Here is a 28,000-nt window from a genome sequence, read left to right as displayed (position 1 = left end):
CAAATTTAATCAATCTAAGTAGCTAAATTCCACTTGGGAGAAGACATTTTTATTTTATTTTATTTCATTTGTACACATACTTTTTGAAATTTTGGAAGAAACATGTTAAATGAACTGAAAGAAAAAAACTCTCCTGAAGTACTGTTAGATACCAAAAAACATTAAAACAACACCCCAGTTACACAGGTCTATACCCAAATACACTGCAGAAGTAGATTATTATTATTAATAAATATCATTTTCTTATTGTTGTTGTCGTTGTTTGCATTTAATTGATGGTTCAGGAAACACTCACAATTCTAACACTCATAAAAAGCAGATATATCTCTGCAGTGACCCAACTAAACTATGCGCAGTAACTCATAGGCTGAAAAAAATAAACTTTATTTTTCCTTGTTAGGCTGACTGTAAGGGCTCCCCATCGTCACACTTGCCAGATTCACCCCTGAACACAGGCTAATTTATGTTTGAGTGCTGCTCCTCGTAATAGCAGGTCGAGGGTATTTATTTCAGTAGTGTCTCTTTAAATGATCTCGACTATAAAGCACTTTAGGCTGAGTGTCTATTGATTTTTACTCTTCCGTCTGAGGCGCAAAACGCAGCTTGCGCACATTAGCGCAGCATGGCTCTCTTGAAGTGACCCCTGAAGCTACTTCCTGTTAGCAACCAATCTGCGACGCTCTCACGGTTTCCATGGGTCCGCTGACAACAACCGCTCCCTTTCTATCTGCTAGCTAACTAGCTAGTTAATGATTCAAAGAGACAGACTGTCTCGGATTTTTGAAATCTATCTTTATCGTTTGTGAATAGTCGTTCTAGCGAGAAAGGAACAAGCATTTGGATTTTTAACGGGTTTGTAAGCAAAGCTAACTTCTTCGACGACAGAAAGTTTATTTATGCTAGCGTTAGCTTGCTAATCCAGCAAGAAGGAGCACGAAGAGCCATTACAAACAACAAACAAAATAAACAGTTTCCAAGATGAGCGAACAGCTGAAATTCATTGTCGAACAACTTAACAAGGAGCCATTCAAGAAGAGCTTTAACCTCATCACGTTTGACACCCTGGAACCGATGCAACTGCTACAGATTTTAAATGATGTTCTGGCTGAAATAGACCCAAAGGTGAGGGACACGTTTCAGCAACCTCAGTTTATACACTTGTGTCAGTGCGAGCAGTGATAATGTGTATTGTGTGACTACGGTGTTGGTCCTTCATTAATCTGTGATAGGTAACTATTCTCTCTTGTTCTTGTTTTTAGCAAGCTTTAGACATCCGTGAAGAAATGCCTGAGCAGACTGTGAAGAGGATGTGTGCTCTGCTGGGGATGCTGAAATACAAACCTCCTGGCAACCTCTCTGATGTGTAAGTCTGCAGCCAGTTTCAGTTCAAACTCCCCAATTTATTTCAGAGAAATACTTAAGTGTAGTCTTGAAATATGTTTGCACCGTCTTCTGTTTTGACTTAAATCTTTATTTATGATCCATAACACAAAATGGTGTCCTCAGCATGGAGAGGGATATATTCACCTCCATGATTTATAGAGCGCTGTTGATTTTTTTTTTCACAGTTTTGTTCTCACCAATTTCAGTTTTGTTATATTGTCCATTTATTCTGTTTTTCAACTAGTTGTGCTTTTGAGTCTTAATATGTGTGTGAGTGCTGTCAGTGAAAAGATTTCTTTAACAAATGTCATTGGTCCTTAGTTGGTGGGTCTATACTCTTTTACAATATATTTTTTTCAAACATGCAGCATACCAGCATTTCAACATAATATCTGTCATTTACACTTTCTTTAGTTAAATGACATATATAATATAATATAACTTGCAACTCTAAGGGATCTCAGTCTTTGTTGCAACACTTAGTATCTAATTTCTCAAAACCCATGTAGCTTTCAGGCCAAGTCAAAACAACGCATCTCAACTGGCTCATCCAGTGTCAGCCACATGTGTAAAACATAGCACTGGTGGGTGAGCGGTAGGTTGACAACTGGAAGTCAAAGATGTCGTATTTAAGTTTATGTTCTGTTTGTTCAGCTGTTTTTTTTGTTTTTTTTTTTTTAAACTAAATTGCTATTAAGCAAAAATGGAAAGACTTTGAATTGCTATTTTAATTCTAGTTTTAATTATATTGGTGCTGTGGATTTTCCCTTGATAACTGATAAAATCATTGCACTTTCTGACATTTCCAAAAGACATTATAAAAAACTGTGCTGGTGCCGCACCGCTAGAAGGTCCTGGTTTCAAATTCCAGGCTCGGGGCATTTTTTTGATGTCTGCATGGTTCCCTCTGGTTGCTCCGGCTTTCTTCCACAGTCCAAAGACATGCATGTTAGGTTAACTGATGATTGTAAATTGACCGTAGGTGCGAGTGTGAGCATGCATGCTTGTTTTTGTCTCTCTGTATTAGCCCTGTGTTGAACTGGTACCTTTTCATGGTGTAACCTGCCTTTTGCTTTATGTCAGCTGGGATAGCCTCCAGCCCTCCACAAACCTACATGGAATAAAGTGGATAGAGAAAATGGATGAATGAATATGATTAATCTAAATCAAATGATCCACACTCACTTTGACATTTCTGACACTGGTTTAACTGCTTACATTTAGCCTTTGGTGTAATGAAGAAACTTTTTCAGGAGAATTCCCTTCATATCCATAATTTAGAGTATGTGTGAGGGGTTGTCTGCATGTTTAGCCATATGTCTTCTGTAGTTTCCATATGCTCTCCTTTTTCTTACCTCTTGCAGGAGCAGCTTCAGACAGGGTCTGGTAACTGGCAACAAGCCTGTGATTCACCCAATACTTCACTGGCTGCTGCAGAGAGTCCCTGAGCTGAAGAAGAGGGCATACCTGGCTCGTTTTCTGGTTAAGCTTGAGGTGCCAGCAGAGTTTCTGCAGGATGATGTCATCAATGACACCTATCACCAGGTTTGTCAGTATATTAAAGATACATTCACCAAGTAATTTTTTTAGTTTTTGGAACTGCTAATTACCTAAAAGGCAGAAGTAAATAAAGTTGTGTGTTAACAGTATGAAGAGCTGGTGGAAGGATTTAAGAGATATCATAAGGAGTGTGAGCAGCTGAGAACTTCAGGCTTTTCCACCGCTGAAATCAGAAGGGTAAGTAAATAGACAATAACTCTTTACAGTCAGTTGTTGTAAAGAGTTATTCATGCTAAGTTTTGCTCAGTATAAAGTGATCAACTACTGGCATGAATATAACTGTTTCAACAACAGCTAATGTTTCAACAACATATTAAGACATCTTCTTAAACTTAGTTGATATAATGCACTGAAGTGATCCCTCTTTTCGGCAATTATAGGACATTAGTGCCATGGAGGAAGAGAAAGACCAACTAATCAAACGTGTGGAGCGGCTGAAGAAGAGGGTAAGGCAGACTGCTCCGGGAGGCTTCATCGCTCCTGTAAGGCTTCGAAGGCTTTAGGATTCACTCAGGAATGAAAACATGACCCTAGACATACTATCAGCTTCTCTAATGGACCTGACAGGAATCTGACAGCCTGCAAGGCTCTCTTAGCAAGGCTGAAAAGTAATGAGGTGTTGATTTAATGGGTCTTACTTACAGGCCCTGCCAAAAGGTGAAACCTGACTCTGACAGAGGTGCACAGTTATTTCTGCTGACCATATGATAGCCTGCCATCAGACATAATTATCATCATGTTAACTTATTGTTCCACTAGGTGGAGTCAGTGTCCAACCACCAGAGGATGCTCGAGCAGGCCAGGCAGCTGCGAGTGGAGAAGGAGAGAGAAGAGTCACTGACTCACCAGAAGCAGGAACAGAAGAATCAGGTAAATAGTTGCGGTTTCTTAGTGTTTTTGTAGCATCGCAGCAAAATAGGTTCTGGATTCAAACCTGGTGGCTGGTTGTGGCCTTTGTGGTTTTCGCATTGTCTCCCTGTTCATGACGAAGCCCAATGCGGCTTCCTGACACAAATCTGCCATTGACCAAAGACATGCATGATTCAAAACTGGCCATAGGTGTGACTGTGAGTGTGGCTGTCTGTCTCTTTGTGTTTGTCCTGTGATGGCAGCCTGTCCAGGGTTTAGCCCAGTGGTTCTGAAATTTTTTCTGTCAGGCCCCCCTTCGGAGGACAAAAAACTTTCGTGCCCCCCCAATAACTTTGTTACACACACACACACACACACACACACACACACACACACACACACACACACACACACACACACACACACACACACACACACACACACACACACACACATATATATATATAAACTGTGAAAACATGAATATGCAGGGCTGTGTTATTTTATCTGATTCCATTTTGTTGTTTTTCACAGTAAAGATCAGGGGTGTCAAACTCATTTTAGTCCAGGGACCACATAAACCCAATCTGATCTCCAGTGGGCCCCACCAGTAAAATCACAGCATAATAACCTATAAATAGCCACAACTCCAACTGTTCCCCTTTGTTTTAGTTCAAAAAAAGTACATTCTGAAAATGTTCACATTTAATGAACTATCTTTTTACAAAATATTATGAACCTGAAATTTCTTAAGGAAAACAAGTTCAATTTCAACAGTAGCCTATTATGCCTCAGTTCATCATTTACACATGCATTGTAACTGCCAGATAACAGCTTATCTACAAAAACACAAAACATTCAGTCACAGGTATCTGCAACTGAACAATCTAGTATTTTACTTCATGATCAGAACAACTTGTCAAGTTCTAGAAATTATTTTAAATTTACAGCTTTACAAATTTACAATTTACAGTTAATGTTGTTGTAATTTTTATCATTTGTAAAGTCATCCTGCGGGCCGAAATGGACCGTCTGGTGGGCTGGTTTTGGCCCACAGGCCGTATGTTTGACATTGCTGGTAAAAAAATAATCGGAGGAGATGAGCCGAGTACGTGACGTGATCGAGTACGCTGGTGTTCCGACTGCACATTAACGATGCGTTCTCCCGTTCTCGGGAGTCTGTACTTCAGAGTCTGAACGGCCAGTGCATATACCATAGATATATATACAAGATCATTATTATTAATATTTTTTTATATCTATGGCATATACAGTCTATGGGCCAGCACAATTTCAGTATTGTTGTACGCCGCGAAAAACAGGCCGACGTTACACCAATAGTTCAGCTAATTAGTTCCGTGTTGAAGGACCTTTTCCTCCCGGTCGCCCGCGCCCCCCCTGACATCCCTCTGCGCCCCTCTAGGGGGGCGCGCCCCACTATTTGAGAAACACTGGTTTAGCCCAACTCTCACCCAATGCCAGCTGAAATATTCTCCAGGCACCTGCAGCCACCTACAGGATCAAACAAGAATAGTGGATGGCTAAATGGTATATTTTACTAAGACACTATAGTCCAGTTTAACAATATACTGTCTGCTTTTGAGTACTGAGATGAAAAAGTAACATGGAATATTTCAGGGGTTGTAACCATTTTTTTCTCAGTTAATACACTTACCCTTAGGCTCAAATGCCTTTTCAACACCTCAACCTGCCTTTCAATTTCTTTCAGTTCTCATATCTTGTTTGACATAATCACAAAAAAAGAGAAATTTCCAGTGCTTTGCAAACTAGCAAGCTGAATGCTTTAGAACAAAAAGAGTCATTTTAAGATGTCCTCTTGGGCTCTGCAAACACTTGATGGACACTGTTCATTGTTGTTCCTGAAATTGTATTAACTGAGACAACAGAGTTTTAGTCTGGAAAACAAGAAGATGAATCAGTGTGAAAACAGTTGTTAGGTGTGGCCCTTGTGTTAAGTATTGTTAATTTCCCCCATTGCCTGTCTAAGTAATTGTTTTTGTGTTTTCAGCTGTTCCAGGCAGAGCAGAGATTGCTGAGATCACAGCAGCAGTTGAAGGATATGCGACAGGCAGCAACAGATGCCAATCCAGAGAGTGAGTACTCCTGTCCTGCTGCTGCCTCTGCCTCACACAGCTGGATGGGACATTCAAGGGCACAGCAGAGTGTGAGGGGGTCTAACAGCTAATAGGCTTTCATCTGTTGAGACCCTCTAATTATACTGATCTTTGAAGTGCTATTATAGAGCTATATCTGATGTTGAAATTGTCTCATTTTGTTTTCGTCTGGTATTGGCCTCCTCAGGCAAAAGCAAGATTTACACATTTGCAGTTTCTAAAATGACCTGTGCTATGCAGACGGAGGTGGAGCTGCACAATTAATGCCACTTATCACAGTTGCTGTATGTGAGTCCAAAAAATGTGGAATTCAAATTGAGGTTAGGGTTATGCATAAGTACTTGTCTTTCAATTCTAACATTTTGAAAAACTGTATATATGTTCTTCGGTATTTCCAGTAGCTTTGCATAGGTTTGTGGTTTTTTGCTTAACCCAAGTAATCAGAGCCACTGAATGCCTGAGAGGGTTTCAAACACATTAGGCTCAAAGTGCTTAACGAAACGCTCTGTCTCTGTCAGGCTTAATGAAGAGACTTGAAGAAGAGATTAAAGTCAACTCCTACATGGTCTCCGAGAAACTCCCCAAAGAGCTGGAGGGCATGAGGCGTACAGTGCATTACCTGCAGAAAGTGGCACTGGAGCCTGCGATGGGCCAGGCTGATCTCCAGGAGCTGGAGGACAAGGTCAGGACCAGGATATGGTTTGTACACCTTCACACAATGCAAGATTCTGATGTGGTAATCTCTGAATGTTCTTTAATCTAACCTCTCACAGATTAAAGAGGCTGATTCTCAGATAAACCATCTGATTGAGAAGAGAATGATGAGAAATGACCCCATGGATGACAACCTGACTCTGTACAGGCAACAGGTGCTGACCTCATTGAATTACTTTGATGTCTTTCATCTTTTTGTCTGTTGTGTCTTTCATGAATTAGGCTTGTGGGTGCTGGCTATGATATAAAAAGTGCCCTGTGGAGTTTTCTTGTGGGTTTTGATAGTTTTTCTTCATTCTCTCCCCTTTATTTTTACCTCTTGCTGTAGAGCTGATTTAAATATCTGCTCTAGACAGTGTGTGTAAGCTACACCATGGCTTTCAACAGAGCTGACTTATTTGCACTTTTTTTGTTGTCCTAAACAACAGATACAACATTTGTGAAACACTTCATTTAGTTTCTAGTTGTCATTATTCAAATCAGTGCTAACATTTGGTAGAACACACCTCTGACTCCGGTTGCTAATTATTGTAAATAATGGTGGATAATGGTAGTCAATGCGAGTCGAGAATGGTGAGTAATTCATTGAATAATGAATGATGGTGATCCAGCGTGCACACAGAGTGGTAAAGTGTGTTTTCTTTTACAGCAGTTGGAATTAAGAAAATTTGTTTTATTTACCTCACGTTTGAGTTAAAGTGAGTGAAGTTTATGAAACTGTGCCACCATGCTTTGATGGCGATGGCAAGAACAGCATGCATGCCAATATCTCTATGAAAAAATCCCTTTGCTGAAAATTAGTTTTTATTTTTTACCTTGTCCACGTTATGTTTTTTCATGCTAGAAGACATGTCATGAACGAAATAAGCAATCCCATCAGCTTGCACAGTGGAGCTTTTATATCAGTATCTTTCTTCAGAATAATTTTCTGGGTTGAACATGTATGGCCAGATGACTTCTATATTACACCTTGGCCTTGTGTGGCGCAGATGCAGTTTTACAGTATTTGAGCATAGTCGAAGTGAATGATACATCAGACATAGCCTAATTTTATACACAATCCATGACAATATTTTAGAGACTCCTAAAACTTGACTAATCTTGGGAGCTAACACCTAATTAAGAGGAGCCTTGTAGTTTGTACCCTGCCTTGAGACATGTTTTAATATATACAACATTTTTCCATTAAAAAAGTTGAATAATCTTATTATGTTTTGAAAATATCTACACCGTCTTCATCAGTGGAAATTCATTTCAAGCCCTTTTTAAAATCATTTTAAAAGGTTATTCAGGTAATTACTAAATAATAATAATTGCTATATGTGATAAAGCATTAAGAACTGCAACAAGCAATTGAAAGATGATCACTTCAGAGTAAGTCTAAAAATAAATTGGTTTTAAGAGGCAATTTAAATGAAGTCACTGTTTTTGGGAGCCTGATCTTTTGTGGCAGGTTGATCCAAAGCTGAGTGGCCCTGATGGTCACCTTTAGATTTAAGCCTCAACTCGGGAAGAGCCAGAAGGGCTAGGCCTCAGGCTGCAAGCTGACCCTGTGGTGCAAACATTTCTGCTATGTAGCTTGGAGCCAGACCCAGACATGCTTTCAAACTGATGAGTAAAATCTTAAAATCAATTCTGCAACAAACAGGAAACCAGTGGAGAAGGCTGCTATCAATGAGACAGGACAAGAGCACAAGATATCTCCTGAGAAGTCTGTTGTCTCTGTATGTGTTCATGTCCAATGTCTAAAGTAGATACGATGTCACAAACCACATATCATTTTACACAGTAAAGCTTAAACTTCTGAGTAGTTCCAGTTATAAGGTACCAAATAAATTCTAATGCAAAGCTCTGTGATTGGCTGATATTTAAAACCCAATTCCTGCCCTATTACTAACCTCACTGCTCACTTGGATTCAATCTCACATTATAGGTTAAAAGTCAGGCCGCATGTTTGTAAATCTAATGTAACATGACTCTTCTAGGCCTCCATCATCATTCGCAGGAAAGAGTCAAAGGCGGAGGAGCTCCAGGAAGCGAGGGAGGAGCTGGCTGCAGCAGAGAGGGAGCTGAGGCAGCGGAGCAGCCAGGCACAAGGCTCAGATGGGGAGGAGGTCATCCGTGGTGATGAGGTACACTATTGGTGTTGTTGCTCACTCTGGCTGAAAGATGTGGGGACCATCTAATTGCAATTTGATTTTCAACACAGACTTTCTAAAGTGAAGCTTTAGTTCAATATTCACCATGTAGCTGATTTGAAACATGTGATGCAGCAGTACCATCAAAGTGGGGCTGTCACACAAGGAGCATGGCAGGAATCTCTAAAACCATTGAGATCACAGTTGAAACCCTAGTCAGACATGCTGTACAATGTATATCCTGAACTACAGACTTGCAGTTTGAAATTTCATTGTTTCATATCACGATTTGAAATTGATGAACTGTTCAGCTTATGGTCTCAGAGTCCAAAGTAAGGTGGTCCCTAAATATCAGTTGGGATGCACAATATTGGATTTGTATAAACATATGGTATGTTATTGTTTTCCAACTCATTTTGGCCGATTGCTGATGCTGATATATACCCAAATGTTTCCACCTAATTGCAGGTGTCCTGTAGTGGAATTAACATATTTTATACTTACTCTCATTATGATGGTTCACTGGCCTGTGCAGACATAAAATACAATGCTTTCTAAATGTACAACTTCACTGGAAAAAATAAGAAAACGACATCAGCTTGCATGTAAAAAATACCATATTACATTTTCAAACAAAACTGACGTTTTTGACCGATGCCAAATATCTCCTTAGTTTTAATTGGCTGATACTGATACTGATAATGATAGTGAAACCATTGTGTATCTCTCTATCAGCCATCTCTGATTTTCTTTGAAGCTGGGGTGATCTTAGTCAATTCAGACATAGAAAAAATTGCTGCTAGCAGCTTGAACAGACAAAGACATTTTCGACATGATTCTCTCCTTTGTGTTCAAGCAAACAGCGAACATCACCTTGCAGAAATTCCAGCTTTATCTAAGTACGCACTTTAAGATTTGCAAACCGCACAAAACACAAGTGGCTATTTCTGTTCTTATCCAAACACAGACGGGCTCACTGTCTAATGTAACTTATCCCTTTTCCCTACTCTTCCCCACATTCCCATGCAGAGCCATAAATAGAACACAAAAGAGAGAATATCCAGAACAAGGAACTGTACTGGACAAACTTCCTGAAAGTTGGCCTTTTCTCTAATCTTTAGTGTAATCAATCTCCTAACTCAAGTCAGCTGGACATATTAAACAGACTTGGAGCATGTAAACTTTTGTCTTTATTTATATCTTGTGACAAGGATTTACTCCCTCCGACCCCCCACCCCTTTCAGACACATCTTCTTCTCTAAGCTATCACTTTGAAGAGTAGAAGTGAGCTCAACAGGGAGAAAAAACTGAAACATAATGTTGCTCATGATGGCTCTGAGCAGTCATTTCTCCTTCAGCCTACGCATACAGTAAGCTTGAAGTTACAGGGCTGACTATAAACAGTTCTGTATTAGCAAAGAGATGCTGATGAATGGGGGCTGTGCTGTGACCGTATGAACTGTGTGGACGAGAATTTTTATAGCCTGGTGCTTGACGCATGTTTATTATCTGTGAGGTGGGAGATGGGATTTCTGCTGAGGCCAAAGAGTCACACAGCTATCTTCCTGCTCTCCCCTGTGTCCTTTGAGGCTGAAGCCAATCACCATGGAAGGTGCATGTGCTTTTTGTTCCAGTGGTTCTGTTCTGATGCTGACCCTCACCACTGACCTTCCTGTGTTGGAAACATGTGAATCTCTATCACAGACGTTCTAAATGTAGCATTTTACTATCACTATATTATTGGAAAAATACTCTGAGACATTAAGGTGATTACTTTAAGCGACTTAAACCAATATACAAAGAATAAGTATAACCTTTTCTCTTCCATTTTACACTCCAGATCTGGGTTATGCCAAACACAAAACTGAAAGAACCTGATTTTTACAGCAGAAACAAAACAAATATATTCATCGTTTCGGCCAAATGATGTGTAACATCAGTGGAAACGAACATGTTTATTCTCTTCAGGAAGAGAAAATCATTTGAGCCATGCAGCCGAGGAGATGTAGCAAAACCTTAGTGACAAGAGGAAATTATATCAGATGCTATGGAAAATGTGGTTTAGTTTTTTAAGTGCTCGTGATACCACAGAAGCTCACATGTATTTCAGCCAGTATCCATGTTTTACATCAGTTTTGCCTGTATATTACAATTAATTTGACTGACATATCTTTAAGGCTCGCTAATATTATGAGAGGGAGTTGTTTGTAGAGACAAAGAGACTCTTGAGCAGATACATGAATGAAGTTAATGGAAAATGTTTTGTCAAACATAGCTTATCAGACTGCTCCATAGTTTCAGGCCTTCAGCCACGGTGGAGATGATCACTTTATCAGAGGTATTTTCCATTCGGACGATTATGTTTCATCACATGCCACCCACCAACTGCAGGGTCTCTCTGAGTGGGATGACTGCATCTGCTCGTCACTGGTTGGCCAGTAACATGAGACCTTTTTATCAGCCAGACTCATCACACTGGTTAAATTTAGTCTTAATTCAGTAACAAAGCTAAATAACAAGAATTTTTTCTTGATATAATGCTTAGAGCTGAAATGTAATTAGCTAAATTTGATTTGTACTTTCCTACTGTTTGTCTCACATGTAGTTACTTGGAACATCTTCTGCACCAGCCATGTTTCTTGTGAATACTCTGCATGTCTGAGACGTGTTTCGACTAATCTGCTGTCCAGTTTAACAGCAGTTGTTTTGGGGACAGTGTCGGGAACGCTATGCAGTATGATTCTGCTGTGCTAATTCCTCTCTCAGCCTCGTCTGCCCTTGGTGTCCTAAAATACACAAAGAATCAATGTATAAGCACAATCACACACACACCCACCCACCCAGCCACACACCCACACACCCACCCACACCAATACACATCAGGCTTCATGGATCCCCAAAGGACATGAAGCACATTCTGTGATTTCTGGGGCTGTTCTCCCGTGTCCATGTTCATTTATAGCTGCTCTTCATTGTGGAGGAGTTTGAATATGTCCCAGCAGACAGTTAGGGTGGGGAGTGACTGAACATCCACTTAAAGCAGTTGTTCTGTCAGATGAAGCTGTTTGCTGTACATAGCTGGCTGTGAATCTGAAAGGATCGAGTGACGGTTTCAGATCATGGCATGACTGCAGCTACTGATGTTCTCTAATCCCTTCCCTCCCCTGGCTCTCCCCATTGTCTTCTCTTTTGGCCTTTCAGAGTATCTCAGCTGTGTTGGACACCGTGCTGTCAAATAGAAACTGAATTTAGCCTCTTGCATTGCATTTTCCAAACAAGCTTTTATAGTTTCTTTCTCATAGCACTTAAAATGACTACTACTGTTGGAGTAAACTGCTGTTTTTGTTTTGAAGCTGCTATAATCAATATATTTATATTCAAAAAGCATCTAATAACTACATATATGTGAAATTGGTTGCTTGTAATGTTAAAGCTACACACAGATCCCTTCAACTATACAGAGTGTTTGTCTTTCAACTTCTTGTTTCTGTGTCATCACTCACTTTAAGCTGCAGTTTTTAGCCAGAAAACCTCTAAAATCCAACTGCACACTACCTTTACTTCACAAAATGTTAGACAAAGTTATCAACCAGCCAGCAAACATAACTGAGCATTTATTGACTTCCGTGAGAAAGTCAGAAATATCTCTTAGGTGTTGGTAGAGACTGTACCAGAGATAAATGGAGTATGATTAATGGACTTAGATTTATTAAATGGTCACGTGACTCCCATTAAATGATGATGTTGCTCAACAACTGGTAGCTGGTTGTGTAAACAGCCACATGTGTATGAATCCAACAGGTCATAAATGCTTGCAACTACAACTTGCCCCAAAACTGTTAAAGACCCCCTCTTGTAAAAATCCATTTTTTTTCCTTGGTTAACATATGTGGTGTTTTTTATGTGCTAGAAGACACATCATGAGTGAAATAAACAGTTATGCCAGTTTTTCATATATAACAAATTGTCTTAAAATTAGTCAGTTGCTCTTTTAATTTGAGCATAATGTCAAATTCTGTTTCTTTGTCCTTCAAAGCTAAAACGTTTGCTGGTGAAACTGCGAGGCAAGGGAACAGTATACAAGAAGAAACGTCAGGAAATTGCTGAGTTGAAAGCAGAATATGGAGTCCTGCAGCGGACTGAGGAGATTCTCAAGCAAAGACATGAGACTGTGCAACAGAAACTGGTAACTCTAATTCCTGTTTTTATAATTTTCAAACTGAATTCGTATACGTCTCTAGGGTGAGCAATGCTAGACTTTTCTCTTGCATTTTTCCTTTCTGAAGTCCTTGCCAGTTGGCTTTTGAATACCACATCAGCTTGCCATTTTTTGCTTGACAAGTGAAATTTAATTAGCTATAGAAGACCTCTAGTAGTGTTGTTGAAGAAACCCTCAATAGTCACCATTTTAATGTTGCCATGTTCCTACCTGGAACACCAACTGCTGTGACTGCCCTCTTTGCCCTGAAGTATTTAAGCTATATCCACTCCACCCCTCTCCCTGAACTCATATTACCCTTCCAAATGTGCTGTTTTCACTTGATCTCCCCTTTCACGCAGTTTGTGTTAACAGTGAAGTGGTAGAAGCTTCCTGGAAATGGCTTCACACCTCTGTGTGGTCCCAGCACCTGACTTGTTGATAGGCTGTCTGACGCAGGCTGAGCTGCTATTTCTGATATCTGCATCTGCTGCTCTTCCTCTGTCTGCATCCCACGTTAACTCATTGGAAGGTTTCTTTCTGAGCACGTCTACCTGGCAATACGTCCTCTTCTTGCATATATGAGCCAGATTTTTCAAGCTGCATAGTTTTTCTTGCATTCCAGAGCTTTTCTTTAGGACAGTGTCAAATAGCAGTTTGTCTATTCATGTTACAAGTGAAATTTGCTGTTCTCCCCAAAATTTCACCTATATTGTAAAATTTGCAGCCTTTGCATTCGCCTTTTAAAGAGTTTTTATACTCAACAACATGCGGAGCAAAATATTACTCTGGGGAGATACTTCAGTTATGACTGGTTGTTCGTTGTCATGTACATCTGGGTTGTCTGTGTAATGATTTATTGCATGTGCACAAGGGTACTGGGAATGGTATTAAGTGCTTATTTTTGTGAGGACAGTTTTGAAAATACTGTGACCCTTTGTGTTGTGCTTTTAAAGCAAACTATGGAAGCTGAGAAAGGCATCTCTGGCTACAGTAACACTCAGGAGGAACTGGAGAGGGTGTCGGCCATGAAGAGTGAGCTGGACGAAAAGAAAGGCCGTACTCTGGATGACATGTCTGAAATGGTGAGCATGTAGAGGGACTTGGTGAATTCAAACAAAAACAAATGTTGTTTTTCCCCTAAAGAGCCATTAGGTTGACTTTATTGGCAGTGCAGTTACTGTAAAATGAATAGTTTCTAATAAATCAGTCTGCAGTTTAGTGTGAAAGAATCACAGCAACACAGAGAATTTGATGATGACTACATGATCACAGATTAGACTTTGTCTTTTTGAAGAAAACATTTTTACAGAAATAGATTTAACAGTTGTAAATGATTAGCCAGTAAAACACTAACGGAATGGCAATTGTAAATTAGATTTTAATTAATATAGTTCTAAGATGTGGTGTCTAGGTGTCCAAGTCTAAAAGCCCCTATACAGTTGTGGTCCATCTGTACTGCCAGCGTACCTGTACTTTCACTAAGTTTGACTACATAGACCTGTCCTTAATAACTGTGTAGGCCTCTGTTTGATTGGCATCGTCTTCACTCAGCTAGTGGGACTTACAGTGTTATCACTGTTGTAGGGTTGTTCACAGGGGACACTTGGATATGCCACATCAGCAAAAACACTGGTATTACATGAGTAGATGAGTGAATTCCATTTAGCTTCTTCAGCGTTGGGGCTCTGGTATCGTGTGTGATGGCATGCTGTCAAACCTTTTTCACTGCACACATTTGACTTGTCACAGTAGGGAAATAAAGGTGGAATTAATCATGGCTTTATTCCATTAGGTGTCCCAGTGAGTCATGTCAGTGAACCAGCATGCACAAAAACAGGATCTCTCCTATGTGGAATGCAGCTTCTGCAGCTGTAAAAAAAAAAAAAAAAAAAAAAAAAAGTCTAAGGCTGTGGCTGAATAGTCAAAAAGTGACATCCTGCCACTTACTTGTGGGTCATTTCATCAATTTGGAACCTGTTTGGAGCAAAAAGACTATTAGACCATGACCAGAACCTATTCAACCACAATTTAGCTCACGGCTTAGACCTTATTATCACCCTATACTGCTTTTCTTCAAGACCCAAAGACCCAAAATCAAACAGTTGATTCAGGCATGTTCTAAGCTGCAGTGACTTTATTGATCATTTTGGCAGGACATTTGGCAAAGTGTCTTAATGATGGGTTCAAGCATTCCTGGATCAAACCTGAAAGTACACGGTTATACTGGAACTTGAAAATTGCATTGCAAAGTCATAATGCTGCAATCTGTTACATATTATGCTGAAGCATCTCCTTCAGCAGCAGACTGAGACATCCACCCTGCAAGAAGGAGCGCTATCACAGGTCCTTCATCCCATCTGCTATAAGACTTTACAACATCAGCATCACTGGCTGATGTTAACATAAAGTGGACTCATATCATATCACCCCAAACCATAAAATTTGCACAGACATTCTTGCACTGCTACATCTTTGCACTTTTTAAACTTATTTTTTTAAGGCACTTTATATTGTGTTGTTTACAGTGTGTCAATACTGTACTATTTCATCCTCATTTCTCCTCCCTGTACATAATGTAAATATTATTACTACTGTTCTATTATTTATTCCTATTACTACGTCTATTGCTACATAAGCTTCTGTAACAATGTGAATTTCCCCTGGCATGGGGAGAAATAAAGGACTTATCTTATCTTATCTTAATCTATACTCACTGATGTTTTATTTGCCCTGGCTGTTGCCGTTCATTATGCTCTGCTGAGGATTGTTCATCAGATTTGTCAGCTTGCACCTGTCTGGTTGATAATGCTGCCTTACTTCATCATCTCAATAAACTATTAGTCACTGCCACATTACCTGCTGTTTCCTCTGAAGACTCAGATTGTATATGAAGTTACAGTTTTCAGTTTTAAATATCGTTTTCTGTCAGTTTCCATCGTGATTACTGTAAGATTTCATTTCTTTCAGCTTTGATATAATGTGTGCTGTTGGCTTGGTTCACAGGTGAAGAAGTTAAACTCAATGATTGTAGAGAAGAAGTCAGCTCTAGCACCAATTATAAAAGAACTGAGGTCGCTGAGACAGCGGTGTCAGGTGAGCATCGACCAAATTCTAATACCTATAACTTGAAATAATCCTCATGCAGTATCAGTTGTAATTATTTATGTTCTTATTTGATCCAAAAGCATTTGCCAGCTTGCTACTATGTTTCTCTCATCAAAATCTGCACCAAGTTAAATGCAAAACCAACCTGGTATTTTCCATAGTCAAAGTTTTAAGCAATACAATACTTATGTATATACAAATCTATACCTATGCACATCTATACATGTTCATACGCGCATAGCTTACCAAGTAATGTCTCAATACAGAATATTTGGCAACATAAATGTAGTTACCCTTTACACTCATTTAGACATCACATCAACAAAAATGCACCTTCGCACGCAGACAATTGATTATGTTAAATCAAATTTTGTGTGTCTTGGAAGTAAAGTCCATTCATACATAGCTCGGTACGCAACTGTTTATTCGAGTTTGTTGTTTTGTTCATGCAACATTTCCCCCTGAAAGTACAGTTATACTGGAACTTGAAAACTGCATTGCAAAGCCATGAATCTGAAATCTGTAATATAATAATCAATACTTAGTGATGTGTTATTTAAACACATCTGTAAGTTCCCCCCTGAAAGTAGCTGGGACTCTACTTTGTCTATTTTTCTGTCTGTTTATTTTACAAAATATTTTACAAAATAAACAGTCTTACAGAGATATTGCTGAAGAATACAAGTAATGAATGGAGTCAATTCTGTATCTGTCTTAAATTTAAAAACAAATGTTTCATGCTTTCAACTAGGACTTAACTTGTATTATGTGTTATCATGGACAAGGTCCATTAAGGATAATTTTCATAGTCCATAAATGAAATGCACGATGGGAAAGCTCCCCCACATCGCTGAGCTAGGGCGGAGGATTAAATTTTCCTACACGTGTTCCCAGAATCGCTCTTCCATCTTACTGTGTAATGTCTGCTAATGAAGATCTGTAACAGGAAGACATAAATAGACGTTGTAAGAGCCTGTTGGAAGTTAAACTGCTTAAACGCCAGCTGTGACCTTATGTTGACATGAAATGGTGCTGTAAGTGTGACAAGCGTTGGAAATCTTGTATTCTCTGTGTTTGTCTCCATTCTCATGCTGCATAGTGTACAGTAATGGATTTGTGTCTTTGTTCTGTGTATTTTTTCATCATACCAGGAGCTAAGCCAAGAGTATGAGGAAAAGAAGGCACAATATGAAAGTTGTGCTGCTGGTTTGGAGAGCAACAGATCTAAACTGGAGCAGGTACAGTAATTATGCTACATTAGTTTGAATGTGGACAAACATCCCGGTGGGGGGATGTGATGGTGCAGTTATGCTGAACTTTCTTGCATGTTTTTTTTTTTTTTGTCTAATTAGAGCAAAAGGTCACTGTAAATCAATTACAAAGCAGTTCTGTGTGATCACCTTTATCCTATGATGAAACATTTCCATCCATGGTCTCTTCCTGGATGATCTTGCTTTTATCCATATGGCACCAGGGGTCACTGACTGATTTGATTCATCTGAAAATGGTGTGAATTGTGAGCTGTAGCCTTCACAGTCATTAGATCTCAACCCATCTGAACAGCTATTGGAGATTTTAGGACAATGTATGAGAAAGTTCTCTCCACAGCCATCAATGAAGCATCTAATGAGGGAATGGTACTGTTCTAGCAGTACCTGGTGGCCCATCATCTCACTAAGAAACATCATGCTGGTTTTTCCTTTGATTTGTCACTCATCTTTATTTTTATATGTATATCTGGTGTTTTTAATTTTTCACTCACAGGAGGTGAAAGCATTGAGGGAAGAGACGGCACAGAAGGAAAACCGATACCATTATATCAACTCAATGTCAGAGGCAAGTCTTTCATAAAAAATAGCTGCCTAAAACAGAAAAAAGTGTCTGTTACCCATTAATTATTATTAAAGAAAGAACACCTTTTACACTAAAAGCCCAAGAGCTGAAACCCCCAAAAGAGTCCCTTATGCCAGGTGGTCATGAGACTTATTGATCAGATAACACTGTTCAACCTCAGGCCAACACTGCTTCCCACCACTAATATGAATAAACCAAATTATTATATTAGCAAAAGATGTTTGTCTGGAACATTGGATGAATCAAGTGAAAGCTTAAAACAAACTTCACTGCTATTTGGCCCTAAATCATGAATATAATTGAGAGGATTATCTTTTTACACAACAGAGACAGATCCTGGCCAAATACAGATTCAAAGACCACAGTCAAGCAACAGAGAAAGGACCATTCAAAAAGTCATATCTACAGACAGAAAAAAGGGTGGTTAGTCAATACATGTTAGGTGAGGTAGAGATAGAGATACACTTCCTTTTAAAATGTGACAATACATAATATGAGAGTAGAATACTCCACTTTGATTAGTTGATCCCAAAGTTCACAGATGTAGATGACAACAAAATTGACAAACAAATTGTTGGGACACGCAGAAATGATTAAAACAACAAATAACTGTCTTGACTTCACCTATTATGCATATTAAAGACACATACAGGCAAAACAGTCCAGAAGTCCTCAGTCAGCCATTATTATCATTGTTTTTAAGCCAAATTAGATAAGATTAGAAGTTATACTTTGAACTTGGAGCAGTAACTTGCTCCCTACAGGGTGCTTGCAGTAGTGGATAAAATATTGCAGCATTTTGCAAGTGACCTGCCCCTACAAACACCTGCTGTGAGAATAAACTCGATCTCTGCATCTCTGTCCTCTCCAGATCATTGAGATGCAAATGCGGCGGGCAGCTGAAGAGATGAAGGCCTACGTGTCCTCTGATCCGCAAGAAAGGAAGAAGGCTATCAGGTGAGCCTGCCAGGCCAGCCAGCTGTTCACAAGATGAATACCCTTTTTACCTCAGGAAGCTCTTGTTATGACAGCATCACTTAATCTGCTACCATTTTATTCTTTCATGCAGCACAGAGAGAGTTGTCAGAAACTCATTACCGCACCTTGTAGAGTCAACATATGCTAATACACCACACCTTTATTTAAAAACACTGGGTGAGATCAGCATGAGAAATGGCTGTGACTTATATTCTTTTGCTTCTTTGTAGGGAAGTGTACATGAAGAACATTTCAGAACAGGAGTTACTCGGCAAGGTGAGAAGAGTGTGTCCAAGTGCTGACCTAGTAGATGCAATGGGTCAATACTTGGAAATATTCCTTTATTCTGTCAAGAACGTGGTCTGAGGACAGACAGGTTAGCCAAGGAAATTTACTGGAAGCATACATAACCACAGTTATGAAGAGTGAGAAGAAATTATTGACCAGAATCATATATAGGTGCATCTCATATAAAAATGTCAAGCCTTTATTTGTTGTAACTTTAATACAGCTTTAAACAGCTCATAAACCCTGCAGACAATCTCCCCCATATTCTTGAATCTGCTTTTCTTGACCATCCTCTTAAGTCATCCCTTTTGCTTGTGCACTTTTTCTTACCACACTTTTTACTTCCAGTTAACTTTCCATTGATATGCTTTGATACGGCACTCTGTGAACAGCAGCCCTTTCAGCAATGTACTTTTGAGTCTTACCCTTCTCGTGGAGGGTGTTAATGATTGTCTTCTGGACAACTGTCAAGTCAACAGTCTCCTTCATGATTGTTGTTGTGTGTTCTCAACTAGACAAACTGAAGACTCTTCGTAGATGTTTTGAATTTGCTGATTAGAACTCTTCTTAGGACTGTGGGAGTATTTAGGGATACCTGACTGACATCTCTGTTGAGGTTGATTTTGGGAGGAGATATAAATAAAGAAATAAAGGCTTGAAATATTTCAGTTTATGTGTAATGAGTTTAGAATACATGTAATTTCCTCTTTGAACAATGTGCGATGGAAAAAGTTTTTCCACCTTATTCTAATTATATGAGATGTACCTGTAGTATAGACACGGTATTTATAGATTTTTTTTTTTTTTTTTTTACACAACAACACTAAATTACAAAAAAATGAGATACACATAAATAAACAATCATACCAAGGCAGCTTCTAAGTAAATTCTGCTTTGATGAGACAAACAAGAAGACGTTTCTAAGTAACAAAATTTTAAAAAGCATAGGCGAATTAATCAAAGAATGGGCCTAAATTAAAGAAAACATCATGGGAACAGGCTTTGGCCAGTTTCTCCCAATTGTGCCAATTCATTAGCTCTACCTGCTTTATCCTGTGGAGGGTCACAGGAGGCTGGAGCCTATCCCAGCTGACATGGGGCAAGAGGCAGGATACATCCTGAATAGGTCACCAGTCATCACAGTGCTAGTCTGACTGCAACTGGCTTTTCTTGCGGCTGTTTCTTTCTCCTCCCTTTCCACTATCTGATACCATTTTCAAAACCCCTTTAAATGCCCATTCAGGCAGCAACCTACCACACTGCCAATATCGATTAAGGTTTGGATTGTACAGTCAGGCAGCCCTGCTACATTTTTAGTGAATTAGCCATTTCAATGACAGTGCTCGCCTCCCTGCATGCAAATGATCTACTACAACATGCAAATGTTCAACTAAATGTTCCACTACAACAACAACAATCCCTTCATCACTATTTTGAGGGATCATTGTTGTTTAGCACTGCCCAAGATAATAGTTTTTGGTTTAAAAAAAATACAAACAAGGCAGAGCGTTTCTTTTCCCTATAGCAAAGATTATGAGGTGTCTCCACTACTGACAGTGCTGTGTAGAATGGTCTTTTTATGTCAGACAGGGCTAAGACCAAAAAACAGGCAACCATGCATGCTTATACTTGTCATCTATCACCAAGTTATGTAGAATCACTAATTAACCCCCCATGCATATCTTTGGACTCTGTAAAGCTCAGGTAGATCATATGAACTCCACATTTGACCCCAGCCGACCGACAGGTCTGAACTTAGAGATGTCTTGCTGTGAGGCAACAGTGCACCACTGTGCCTCCTTCTACCCATCTAGAAACTGCATGAATATGTTTTTTCTGCAGACGTGACAGTAAACTCAGACATGTTGTGTCTAACTAGCAAATACATAACGATACTTTTGAACGAATGCCATACTTTTTCCAAAGTCTTCAAAGGACAGGAGAATCTGATTTTGGAAATGATATGCAATTTACATTCTGTACACTTTTGTCTCCCTAAATCTGGGGCCTTTATCTGTCGTACTGGTAGCAAAATCACTGTGTCCCAGACTGGCATATATTGTGATGATACTTAGGTTTCTCCCTAAGGATTGTCAGATCTTTATCATATTTTTAACAGATAGATTACATGGTTTCTTTCTTGCTCATCACTCTTTTCCTTTGCGGACTCTAGAAGTTACGTGAGGAGCAGAAGATGGTGAGGGATAGCCATAGCGCCAACATGGAGCAGATGAAGATGTGGTGTGACCTGGAGCAGCTCATGGAGTGCAAGAGGCAGTGCTTTATAAAGGCTCAGAGCCAGGTGTCTATTGGACAGGTCATCCAGGAGGGAGGGGAGGACAGGCTGGTGCTGTGAGGACACATCAACAGCTGGCCGCCCACTTCACATTCACTACACTGAGTAAAACCGAATGTTCTACATAATCTTGTAACAGGTCTAAATGTTTTTTATAATTCTAATCTTTCATTGTGTGTAAACTGTGGACACTGTATAGAGTTTCTCTCAATGTTAATGGGTTTTATTTTTCCCCTTCATCTTTTTTGTTCCTCAGTTGTAGTTCATCTTGTACAGAACCAGACTAACCTCAGGTGATGACACAGTTTGAGATGCTTTGTGAATCCTCTACTTAAAGGACACAGGACAAGGGTTTCCTCTTTCTCTAGCTGTGGGAGACTCCTTTGTGACACATCTTTAAGAATACACTTTCAATCAAAGTGTCCAAAGATAACAGTGTACAAAGTGGTGCGTTTTGGGATGTGGCCGCAGTCAACTATTTTTGGTATCTCAAACCACGACCTTGGAAAAGGATTGGAATTCCAATTTTGGAATTCACTGGGACCTCCAATGCTTTGGACAGTGCAGATGAAATGATCATCTTCATCTGCTTGTTGAATCATTGAATAGATTCAAGATAACCTTTGACATTTCAGACATTTACTTTTAGATATTTGGATTGTCTATATATTCCAATTAAATATATTTTAAGTTTGTTTTGACTTCTGTTTCACTCTATTAGTGATCTTAAATGGAAAGGACTACATATTGACATCCATAAATTCCCAGCTATGATAAAGATTCACATATTTAGTTTGTGAATGACACTTACAGTAAATACCTGATAGACCACACAAAACAAAGCTAATCTATAGAAATCAAGTGACTGATTTGATGTTGATGTTAGTCTTAGTTAACTGGAGTCATGTGTAATATTATGTAGCATTTACACACAACAATCAGCCACAACATTAAAACTACTTACCTAGTATTGTGTAGGTCGTCCTGGTGTCATCAAAACTGCTCTGACCAGTCGAGCCATAGAAGTGGGACCTCTGCGGGTGTCTGACACTGGGATTTTGGCAGCAGATGCTTTGAGTCCAGTAGGTTGTGGGGTCAGGTATCTATGTGTTGAACTTATGGTGCATCTTATGTTCCTCGGCCCGTTCCTGAGCAGTTTTTGCGGTATGACAGAGCACATTGACCTGCTGAGGGAGGGTGCTGTTGTTGGGGAGTGGAGCTGCTATGGAGGTGTGTTTTGTATGGAATAATGTTTAGGTGGGTGGTATGTGTCAGTGCAACATCCATATGAAAGCCAGGACCAGAGGTTTCCCAGCAGAACATTCTAACATTATATTCACTTTAACTCGGTTTTAATGTTGTGTGACAGTCTCAGCCTTTGGCTGTGCCTGCTGCTGCTCCTCTCCCTCCTCCCTTCCTGAGGGTGGGCAGGGCTACCTGGAGCTGCCTGGCTCCTCCTCTCCTCCTGGGCCTTTTAAACTGATGCAGTACACCTGGCTCTCTCGGCTCCTGCGCCCTGGCCATCATGCTGCCCTTTTGTTCTTTCTTTATTCTAGTTTAGTTTGATTAATCTACATATCCACACACCACATGCACCACAACACTTGCACACATACTGATCCACACTTTTCACCTTCTATTATTTAAATAAACATTTTGTTAAACCTTTGATTTCGTGTGGTCTCCCCTCTTTGTTACTTCTCATTGAGCCAGAGTAGTAACAGTTGTGGTTGAACAATGTATACCATTATTTATCATTATATATGTTCACATATTTTTATCTTTTGAGGATTTTATTTTTAATGTATATAGTGCGCCTTTTTCTGTTTTTATCTATTGCTGGGAGTCACCAATTGAAATTTTACTATGTGAAAACATAATGACAATAAAGATTGTTGAGTCTTGATTAAACACTTTAAAAGATGGAAGCAATTTAATTGTACAACTTCTCTGCCTTCATTCATTATATACAATCAATCTTTAACCAGTTTGGGCTTGCAAATTTGACCTCTGATAATGAAGTTTGATTACTTTTTTAGCAAGTGACACTTCAGTCCACACAGACTCTTTTGAGTGCATCATGTTGTTTCCAACAAATGTCTTCGTAGATGTTTCAGGACCCAACCTTTCCTCTCACAGCAACTTAATCTGTTGTTGACAGCCAATGTTAGTGGCTCTTGTGCCAAACGGATCAAGTGTGCATTGTAAAAGGCAGCTTGATGTCCAACAGGGCAGGGTCATGTTAATATTGTTAGAGCACCTTGTGCTTCTTGCGGCCTTATTAAGACATGCTAACAGATGATCCACGCCAGTCCTGTAAAACATCTGACAGTGATACCCTGTAAAGAACACTATGAAGGCTGAGGGGTTAACCTCCTGCCCTCACAACTTCACAGCAAATTGCCTTCAACACAGTTATTTTGCAAATGTGCTTGGTAAATCAGATTTATAGAGGAATTTTTTGGTGCCCCAAAAGAGGTTTGTTTTAGCCAACACCAAAGGAAACTCACCTGCACGAAAATCATCATAACCGAGAATAAAAAATTATATATGTGTATATTTGCTAAACCAATGGTAAATTATTTTATTCAACATGATAGACATATTTGTTTATCAAATGGGAGGTATATGATTTCTATCAAATAAGGTAGCACAGACTCATTGACTTTGCTGTACATAGATGGATCATGTATAATAACTCCTACGGTTTCATTCTGAGCCAGGAAAAGCCTAATTTACTCTGGCTTTATTCATTGGATTTGAAAAAAAAAGACTTTGTATCTTGTGGTTTTTATTCTATCTTCAACAATGTATGGAGATATCTGTCAATTTAGATATAAAAGTATATATAAATGTGCATTTATGCTGTGCAATGCTCTAAAACGATACAATATTTCCTCCTAGATGCAACAATTCTTTCAACAAGTCACCTCTTTCTTTTACAGATTATTAATCAAAAATGTTATGGATGTGCAGAAAGTTTTGAGAAGTCATGAGCATAAATCTTGTATAAACCACAGAAAAGATAAGTGAAAAGAGTGAAGTAATGGTAGCTCTTCTTTAAAATACATGCTGCTTTATTGTCTGTTTTACTCTAAATGGGACCAGAATTTAATAAATGAACAATATGTTGTATTTAGGGACACTTGAAACTCGAAAATGGGACCATAAACTCAATAGTAAGAAGTTGACAAAGGTAAAAAATAAAATAAGAATTCAGTCATTTTTTCACAGACTACTTTTTGCAACCAGTGGAGTGTAGGTTTACTTCCCCAAACAAAAGACACAAAAGGGAACAGAAGAGTAAATCAGGCCTATATGTGTGTTGACGTAGCAGGAATAATAGTAAATAAGAAAAGCTGATCTAAAGGAAAACATTTGAAAGCAACACAGAATGCTTGATAGACTGCATCATATTTATTATATTTTGAATTTCGTAATGTTTTCCTTGACATAAATAAAGACATTTACTCCATAAATAGATGCAGGAAAGAGACAGAGCCAGACTTTATTTTCATGGAGGTGGCTGGGCTGAGACTATTACTCACACTGGAGTGGCACAGAATCTGATATTTCTTTTTTTTAACCTGATTGTTTCCTCCAAGTGACAAATTACTGTAGGGCATATAGTCATTTTTTGGGTCGCTTCAATCATTTGCTTATGCAGGCATTACTGCCATGTAAAAATACACTGTGAGGAGTCATATAATAGGCTACTTTTATGTAACCCTCAACTCAATAAAAAAAAAACAAAACATCATTTCTACTCACATAGAGGTAGTGCCATCAGCCGGCTATGCTGAAGAGAACATTATTGTGGAAAGTAAATTCACAAACAGCAAGTGTCCATCAGAGTTATGTATTGCAATAAACTATACATATGGGTCATTCCAGAATTGGAGGACATTTTACATCCCAACCATCAAATTTCAAATAATACATGTACAAAATACTAAAACATGCAGTTGTTGTGTAAATTTACTTGTCTGGAGACCAAATCTAAAAAAAAAAATAGGAGAAAAGAATGTTTGAAATCATTTTTTAAAATACCAAATAAGTCTGAAGTTCCCCTAAAATGCCATTTTTCTCTTGTCCCACCCCAATGATGACCAAATTGAATCTCATATAAAACTGTTAAAATCAAATTTAAATCTCCTTTTTTTTGGTATTATTTTTTTCATTTATGTCTCTTGTAATTGTGGGGAAAAACATTTTAATCAACATTATATTTTAAATAATAATTATCATGGAACGTGTGTCCCACAACATGCACCCAACCCTGCTACCATAACCGTTTTAGCAGGCAGAAGAAGAAAACAGTGAATCCCATGATATTGACATCATCAAAGGGTTTTCCAAAAGAATGAGTAGAGCAAAGCTATGTCCTCTCTTTTATTTTTCATATTTTCATCACATTGTCAGCCTTGATTGAACGTCTCACACTACCTCTTGCAACCCTGTTATGCATATTATCAAGAGAAGAGAAATTCTTTTTACTTGTTCTTCACTTTTTTCCATCAGTGAGTTGGTCCTCAAGTAGCAACAGTTAGCTAAATATCTAGCTACTACTCCTGAGAGAAAGCTAACATTAGCATGGATTAGCAACCCTGTTACTGTGATTACAATAAAGATGGTACCATTGATGCGTAAGCTGAGCCAATCAAGCCTTTGATAGTTTATTACCTATTATTGATGAATATGGAGCAGAAAATTGTAAAAGAGAAGGTTTATTTTTCAAAAATTTTGAAGTCCAATTATCCTCCAATACTGGAATGAACCATATACTTATGGGAACAACAGGTTTACAGTCATTTTGATAGAGAAGTTGGTCTCCTAGCAGTGCAGAAGAGGTAGAGGCTAGTCCAGGGGTGTCAAATATGAGGCCACTGGGCCAAAACCAGCCTGCCACAGAGTTGTAAAGTCTAAAAATTACAGAGAGGAGTAGAACTGCAAATTGGAAATTTGAAAAACTGCAAATTCAAAATAATGTCTAGACCCTGACAAGTTGTTTTGATCATAAAGTGAAAGACTAGATTGTTCTTTTGTAATTTTGTGTCTCATTTATGTAATATTTTCTGTTTTTTGTATGACTTTTGATATTTGGCTAATTTTTTTGTTGTTTTGCTTCTCATTTTTGTTGTTTTGTATTTCCTTTTTGTTTCACTCGTGTTTTTGTCTTATTTTTGTCACTTTGTGTTTTGTTTTATTCATTGTTTTGTGTAACGTTTTTGTCATTTTGTGGTTTTTTTTGTCTCGCTTGTGCTGTTTGGTTTTTGTTGTTTTGTTTCTCGCTTTTGTCATTTTTTGTCTTGTTTGTTATTGAGGTCTCAATTGTATCCATTTTTTTGGTCGCCTTTTACTTTTTTGTCAGTTTTTTTTTCTTTGTTATGTTTTGTGTTGTTCGTCTTATTTTGTTTCTCACTTTTGTCATTTTGTGTAAAATTTTTTGAATATTGTCTTGTTTTTGTTATTTTTTGTCTTTTTGTCTGATGTTTGTCGTTTTGATCATAAATTAAAATATTATATTGTTCAGTTCCAGATACCTACGACTAAATGTTTTTTTCCTTTGTAGATATACTGTGATATATAAAGTTTAATGTGTAAATGATAAACTGAAGCATAATGTTGTTGAAACTGAATTTATTTCTTTTCTCTGCTCAGGACATTCTATGACTCTGTGGTAGCGTCTGCTATTTTCTATGCAGTGGTCTGCTGGGGAGCAGGGAGCACTGAAAGGGACAGAAAGAGACTAAACAGACTGGTCAGGAGGGCTGGTTCTGTCCTGGACTGTTCCCTGGACTCCATAGAGGAGGTGGGTGAGAGGAGGATGTTGTCAAAGATCACATCCATCATGGACAATCCCTCTCACCCACTGCATGACACTGTGGGGTCTTTAAGCAGCTCCTTCAGCAGCAGACTGAGACATCCACCCTGCAAGAAAGAGCGCTATCGCAGGTCCTTCATCCCATCTGCTATAAGACTTTACAACATCAGCATCACTGGCTGATGTTAACATAAACTGGACTATATCATTACCACCCCAAACCATAAAATTTGCACAGACATTCTTGCACTGCACATCTTTGCACTTTTAAACTTTATTTTTATTTTTATTTTTTCTGTTAAAAATTTTGCCACCCTTGTATATATGTAAATAAAACTGCTGTAACAATGTAAATTTCCCCTGGAGTGGGGAGAAATAAAGAACTTTATCTTATCTTATCTTATCTTCAGAAATTTCAGGTTGTTCATGTTTTGAAAAAAGATAATTCCTTAAATGTGAAAATTTTCAGAACATAGTTTTTTCACAAAAACAAAGGAAAAATTTGGAGTTGTTATTTATTGGTTTATATGCTGTGATTTTACTGGTCTGGCCCCCTGAATTTGACACTCTTGGGTTTGTCTCTCTGTCACAACCATAGAAATACTTCTGTGGCCCTTACAAGAGACAAGATGAGGACTCTGAGGCATCAGGGTAAAGCTGGTGTAAACGAGTGAA

At 38.7% G+C, this 28,000-nt stretch overlaps 1 protein-coding gene across 1 annotated transcript; it reads left to right on the top strand.

Annotated features, from left to right (window-relative positions):
* The first annotated feature begins 677 nt into the window (after positions 1 to 677).
* On the top strand, positions 678 to 23,170 carry ift81 (intraflagellar transport 81 homolog). The gene is made up of 18 exons (XM_023268108.3): positions 678 to 1,122; positions 1,260 to 1,363; positions 2,748 to 2,928; positions 3,031 to 3,120; positions 3,324 to 3,389; positions 3,703 to 3,813; positions 5,822 to 5,906; positions 6,446 to 6,609; positions 6,701 to 6,796; positions 8,627 to 8,773; positions 12,816 to 12,965; positions 13,934 to 14,062; positions 15,984 to 16,073; positions 17,237 to 17,323; positions 17,850 to 17,921; positions 18,811 to 18,896; positions 19,148 to 19,193; positions 21,379 to 23,170. Exons 1-18 carry the CDS (start codon positions 979 to 981, stop codon positions 21,559 to 21,561), a joined length of 2,031 nt encoding a protein of 676 aa, XP_023123876.2. The 5' UTR covers positions 678 to 978; the 3' UTR covers positions 21,562 to 23,170.
* The last annotated feature ends 4,830 nt before the right edge of the window (positions 23,171 to 28,000 follow it).

This window comes from Amphiprion ocellaris, chromosome 6 (genome assembly GCF_022539595.1).
Source record: "Amphiprion ocellaris isolate individual 3 ecotype Okinawa chromosome 6, ASM2253959v1, whole genome shotgun sequence".
NCBI classification, from domain to species: Eukaryota; Metazoa; Chordata; class Actinopteri; family Pomacentridae; genus Amphiprion; species Amphiprion ocellaris.
This window is presented reverse-complemented; position numbering and strand designations above follow the sequence as displayed.

Bases quoted from the DNA above. Each gene is read 5' to 3' on its own strand.
- ift81 (XM_023268108.3), top strand. From the start codon at position 979: ATGAGCGAACAGCTGAAATTCATTGTCGAACAACTTAACAAGGAGCCA. The intron at 5,907-6,445 runs GTGAGTACTCCT...TGTCTCTGTCAG, and splicing joins AACAGATGCCAATCCAGAGA to GCTTAATGAAGAGACTTGAA. The intron at 18,897-19,147 runs GTGAGCCTGCCA...GCTTCTTTGTAG, and splicing joins GAAAGGAAGAAGGCTATCAG to GGAAGTGTACATGAAGAACA.